The 6,052-nt window shown below is 37.8% G+C and overlaps 1 protein-coding gene across 1 annotated transcript; it reads left to right on the forward strand.

Annotated features, from left to right (window-relative positions):
* Positions 1-657: 657 nt before the first annotated feature.
* On the forward strand, positions 658-1,053 carry LOC145046232 (uncharacterized). The gene has a single exon (XM_078994529.1). It carries the CDS (start codon positions 658-660, stop codon positions 1,051-1,053), a length of 396 nt encoding a protein of 131 aa, XP_078850655.1.
* The last annotated feature ends 4,999 nt before the right edge of the window (positions 1,054-6,052 follow it).

Consider the following 6,052-nt stretch of genomic DNA (forward strand, 5'->3'; position numbering starts at 1 on the left):
AGAATCACGAAGCTGTTGATTCTGCTATTGGTGAACAAAGAACTTTGATGAAGAATAATCACGCATTGATGATAGAAAAGCAAGAGTTGATAAAAAAATCAACAAGCCTCCATCAATAATCTCGAAGTGCAACTTGGTCAACTAACCACTTTGGTTCATGAGAAGATGTCCCCGAAAAATCCTGAAAAGAAGACCCAATCTCACTTAATGGCCATATATACTGAAGAAGAGGCCATATATGAGTTCCTAGAAGCATTAGAAGTAGAGCCACAACAGCCCAATCCAAAGCCAAAGAAGCCAAGACTCGAAAATGAAGAAACTGTTGGAACACCGAGTTCACGATGTGAGCCCGCTATGCTCACGTCGTTGGCTCTGTCTAAACAGAAAAATTCCGTCTCTATTTCAGTTTATCAACCACCTTTTCCGTTTCCTTCTTGAGCTGCCATTAGTACACTGGAAAGAGAGCATATAGAGTTTATTATGCACGTGAAGGGTATCCCGATTAATACTCCCTTTGTCGAGTCGTTATCCAAAATTCCCGAATATGAATTTTTTTTACAAGACTTGATAGACACTCGTCAGCAACTAAAGAAGAATTCTAAGGTTATTCTAAGTGAGCAAAGTTCAAGGGTAGTATTGGGAGACATACCTAAGAAGATGGGGGATTCTGGACGACTCACCCTTCCATGCGAATTTGGGAACAACATGAAGGTTTATGCTTTAGCTGATTCTGGGGCTAGCATAAATTTGATTCCTTATTCATTTTATCAGAAGTTGGATATTCAGAAGTTGAAGGCTACAATAATGACACAACCCAGGGGCATTATGGAAGATATTTTAGTAAAAATTGGGAAATTCATTTTTCCAATAGACTTTGTGGTATTGGATATGAAAGAAGATCCCAATGTAACGATTATTCTTGGTTGCCCGTTACTTAACACTGTTGGAGCCCTTGTTGATATAGGCGAGTCTAAGCTCACCTTGAGGGTTGGTAATGAAAAGGAAATTTTTGGGATAGAAAATGGCTTTCAAGGGGATCATGCTCAAGAATAGGTTTTCAACATTGATGAAGAGAATGAAATTGAAGAATTAGAGAAGCTCATGGAAGAAGAAATCAAGACAATTCATCAAGTTAAAAGAACAAAACCCAGAGCCTTTGTTCCGTATTTAGTTGAAGTCATTGCCTACGCGAGTCCAACTTCTTGGGTGAGCAAGGATGATGATGAGATGACGAGTGATGAAGAGGAGGTTACTTCAAAAGTAACAAATCTAGTGGTGAAAGAAGAGAAGGATGCTATGGAGTGCAAGGAAGAAACTAAAGGGACCAAACGTAAGGTTGATGGAGACGAGGTAAAAGCTAAAAAGGATAATTTGAAAAAGGCGTACAAAAGACGAGTTCAAGCTTACAAAAGGCATTTCAAGGAACAAAAGATCCTAGTGGTGGACTCTTCAGATGACTCAATGTAGGAGGCACGAAGTCCGACTTACGACTCCTTGAAAAAGAAGCGCTTCTCGGGAGGCAACCCGAGCTCGGTTTGAAGTTTCTTTCCTTTATGCATTTAGTTTAGTTTTTGCATTTCTAGACATTCAATAATCTAATCATCCAAATTAAGTGGTAAAAGTTAAGTGTGGGGTTCCTAAATTAAGTAGCAATTAAAAAGAATTGTCAATTAGGCTTGATTTTTTTCAGACATAACTTACGAGGTGAGTTCGATACTATTCACCTCGTGAGCCCATAAAACATACGGGGTTGGAAATTTTAAACAATTGAATATGTTAGCCCATTATTGTGTAATTAAATGGCCCAAATACATTTGCCCACAAAAACTCACGACATGAGTTCGTAAAGACTCACGATGTGAATCCAAAAAGAACACGGGACCGCAGATTAAAAGATAAAGAATCCTTTAACCAAATCACTTTCCTATCTTCACAAAGTGAAGATGGTCCCCTGGTCCCCTCCATCCGATTTTGGCCTTACTCAAACACAATTTACTCTTGTGCTTATGTAATCTCTCCTTTAAGGTAAACATCTTGCATTTCTTTCGGTTGATTTTCACTAGTTTATTGATTTAGGGGCTAGGCTTTTTCATATGCTTAAATATCAAAATTTTGCCCAACATGAGTTATTCATCCATCATATGTTACTTCATTGTGCTTAAAAATGGTTTGTGAGTATATCCTAACAACAAGATTAAGTCCCGATTTCTGATTTTAAGACCCCTTCTCGCTATGAATAACGAATCACGAGGTGAGTTTTATAGTACTCACGACGTGAGTCTGGTGCATCACCAGAAACTGTTCTAAGAATTAGCTAATATATGGGATATTTGGATTTATTTTAGTTGCTTATTTATTCTTGCAGGAATATGGCACCTAGACGTGAGGCTAGTAACGTCCAAGGCGGAATTGCTAATTTGCACCTGTTTTACGTATTCCCAACGAATATATCTAGGGACATGCTCGCCCGATACAACACTAGATTGGGATGGTTACACAACAGGGATTTTGCTATTGCCCCAACAATTAATTGGCAAAGGCTTCGAAAGGTTGGACTAGTTGAAAGACTAAACCCGTTTCTTATCAAAACTTTTATAGGAAACGGGTATTCATTTACATTCAAGGGATGGAGTCACTTGTTCGCCATCTAGGAAAGGGTTTACAAGGAGTTGTGTGTTGAATTCTTTTCTACTGTGGTGTTCCATGAAAATGTCCAAGACCCTAACTACTCACAAGCATTGGTCTTTCGTTTGGATGGGGAGTATAGAGAGTGTAGTTTGGTAGAATTCTCATGGAGGATCGGTTTATACAAGGCCCAAGAGACTGTGACCCCCGAGATTTCTATGTTCTTACAGGAGGTTGCCCTTACTTATTCCGGAGAAATGACGAGATATGAGTTTTGGACCAATATCGCTTTTGGTGTTTTCAACTCCGGTGTGTCACCAGAAAGCAGCATCAAATCACCCATTCACCGTTTGTTGCACAGGCTAATCACATTTTCCATCCACCATAAGAAATTTGGAGATAAGGTCAAAAAGATTAATTTATTTTTCTTGTGGTCTATTTTACAACCGGGGTTTTGTTGCAATCTTCCCTACTTTTTATCTCGTTACTTGGTAGAGTATGCAGTAAGTTCCCAAACCGGGAGCCCAATCTGTGGTGGCTACTTTGTCACCCGCTTAGCCAAGTCTTATGGCGTGCTCATCCGCGCAGTTACACGGACACTTACGTGTAAACAAGGGAACGAATTTTCTATGGGCTATCTTGAGACCATGCGAGTTGTGGTTAATTATGGCATGCATTATGGGATACTGCACAGTGATAGTGAGGGTGAGGATCAACCGGCTGAAGAGCCCGAGAAACAACTGAGGCCTTGAAGAGGAAACGTGCAAACCCAAGGGGAGATGGGACGATCCCAGCCATATGAGGGTGGAATACCCACCGACCCGTTCCAAAGCTAGGTGGGTTCTTACTTGGATAATTTACGCGGTGGGATGACTTATAACACCGAAATAATTGAAGCCATGTTCTCTCATATGAATGTGGTGCGACCAACCACCATGCAACCCCAATGCCCTTATATTCCTACGTGGGAAGAATTGTGGATGCCAAGGGGCGACAGAGCGGGCACTAGCGGGGTGAATGAGGATGACGAGGATGATTGATCGTTTATTTTAGTTTTATTATTTTAGTTTTATTTTGTTTTTATTTTTACTTGTTTTGGATTGTAAAACTAGTAAGGTATTATGTTACTTTCTTTTCTCTTTCTTGGTTGTTATTTTTCAGCATTGCTAGGAGTGCATGCAAAGGATGTCGAGATATGAGTGCATATATGTTTAGCGGGGAGTGTTTAAAGTCGAGAGTCGAGACCCATAATTTAAATTAAGTGTGGGGTGAGTCAAGTGAGAAGAAAGTTAGAGAGGAGAGTCAGAATTAATAGGGTTAGAAGAGTCTTAATCCATTAAAACATGGGGTTGAATATAAGAATTGAAAGAAAGATTGGATGAAAAATATTTATCGGTTTCTAGTTTTCACGTCGTGACCCCTTTGTTATTCACCTCATGAGTCAGAGTTTGGTGACTTTCCAGAACCCATTTCCAATCAAATTCATGACATGAATCTTCATAAACTCACGTCGTGACTTTACCATTTTCACAAAAGAGCCTTATTTCCCATATTCATTATGTGGTTCACCACCATTCTTTTTGGGATTGTTATGAAGATAATCATGGCTCATTTTCTCTACCATGCAATGTGGCGTATGTTTTTCCACATTGTTCTATTCATCTTGTACGTTTTTCAGCACCACATTTGTTAAAGATTGAAGACTTGATTCCATATTTTGCCGGTACATTACTTCTCTCGCGTGTTCAAGATCCAAGTTTCTATTTCTCAAAGTTTGTATTCAAGATGCACATTTTTTTCCACACTTTTGGAGATGATTAGGCCACTATCCCAGGGGAGTCTGTTCCTTTTTCTCCCTTCTCTTAATTTTTATATTAGTTTAAGCATAGAATGAGGGCATTGTATGAAATAAGTGTGGGGTATGGGGTAGAAAAAGTAAATTGCTAGATAATTTGGTAAATTTTTCAATTTTTAATAATTAAATCTAGTAATAATAATTTGAACTATAGTTGCTAGTGTTATGGGATGATCCGATAAGAGCTCAAATGTTTAGTTGAGCCAATACACGTTATAGTGCATTTGTGGCCTCCCTTTTAGTGAAATCATGGAACAAAAACACGACCTCGCTTAGTTTGAAGGATGAAATATGTTTAGCATCGTGTACCAAAAACGTATCCAGGAAAATTATTATCTTTAACCAATAAAGGTTGAAGTTGAGCGCCCTTGCTTAAGCTTGTAGGGTTTTGAGTGGGAAAAAAAGTGAGTTACATGTAAAAAAAAAGAGAGAATTACAAGAAAAAGTTTGAAGAATTTTTGGAGCATCAAAGTCAAAGTATGAAGATCAAAGATAAAAAATTCTGAAGAAATTCAAAAGTTGAAGATACCCAAAAATTGAAGATCAAATATCAAAGAAATGAAGAATTCCAAAAGAGCTCCATAGTGGTATCAAAAATTGTAGTTGTCTAGATTGTGTATGCTTGGGTTGCTCAACCAAAAATACCTTGAGATTAGGAGGTTTTCTGCGGATGGATTTGGAGGGATGCATAAAATGAGCATTTTTCGGAAGAAGTGGGTGAGTGTTTATGAAGATTTTGAGTATTTAAAGTATGGGGGTACTTTAAGAAAAATTTAGACACAAATGCATGCGTTGAGGTCTTGGCATAATGGCTGAGCTAGAATTAGATTGTTCTATGAAATGCTAGTGATGGAAGTTTGAGTTTAAATAAGTAGATTTGCTTGAGGGCAAGCAAAGCCTAAGTGTGGGGTATTTTGATATTGCCATATTTATACATATTTTTAGGCAATATAGAATAATGATACTTATAAGGTTAAATTATATTTTGCAGCAAAAAAGAAGGCATTTTGAAGAAAGGGACTAAAAACGTTAAAGGATGGAACTTTGGAGGTTGAAGGCTTGAAAGACAAGAAAAACACCCACAACGTGAATAGTTTATGGTTCGCAACGTGAATATAGAAAGTTAGAAGATAAGCATCCGGGGAGAGGAATCCTTGGCGATCACGATAACTTCGAGTTCACGACGTGAGTTTTAAATTCTCACGACGTGAAGAGTGATTTTCCAAGAAATATATATACCCTTCTCCATTACGATTAAAAAGACTTTTGGCTCAAGGAAGAGGTTCCAGGAGGCGATTTACAACAGAAGAAAGGTTCTGGAAAAGGGTTTTCAACACCAAGAGAGTAAAAGTTCATAATTTGTTTACTTGTTTAATACTTATGAACATGTTTTCTTATTTAAATTGTGTTTATGTGTTAGTTGCTACTATAAGCAGCTGAATCTAGCTATTCTTATCTAGCTAGATGAAGCTTCTAACTTATGAATAACATAATTTTATATGGATTTATTTTGTTGGTGAATTGCTTGTGTTTAATTTATTGTTACATAGCATGCTTATTTTATTGCTTTAA

This window comes from Lactuca saligna, chromosome 5, assembly GCF_052625555.1.
Source record: "Lactuca saligna cultivar CGN05327 chromosome 5, ASM5262555v1, whole genome shotgun sequence".
NCBI lineage: Eukaryota > Viridiplantae > Streptophyta > Magnoliopsida > Asterales > Asteraceae > Lactuca > Lactuca saligna.

Bases quoted from the DNA above. Each gene is read 5' to 3' on its own strand.
- LOC145046232 (XM_078994529.1), top strand. From the start codon at position 658: ATGGGGGATTCTGGACGACTCACCCTTCCATGCGAATTTGGGAACAAC.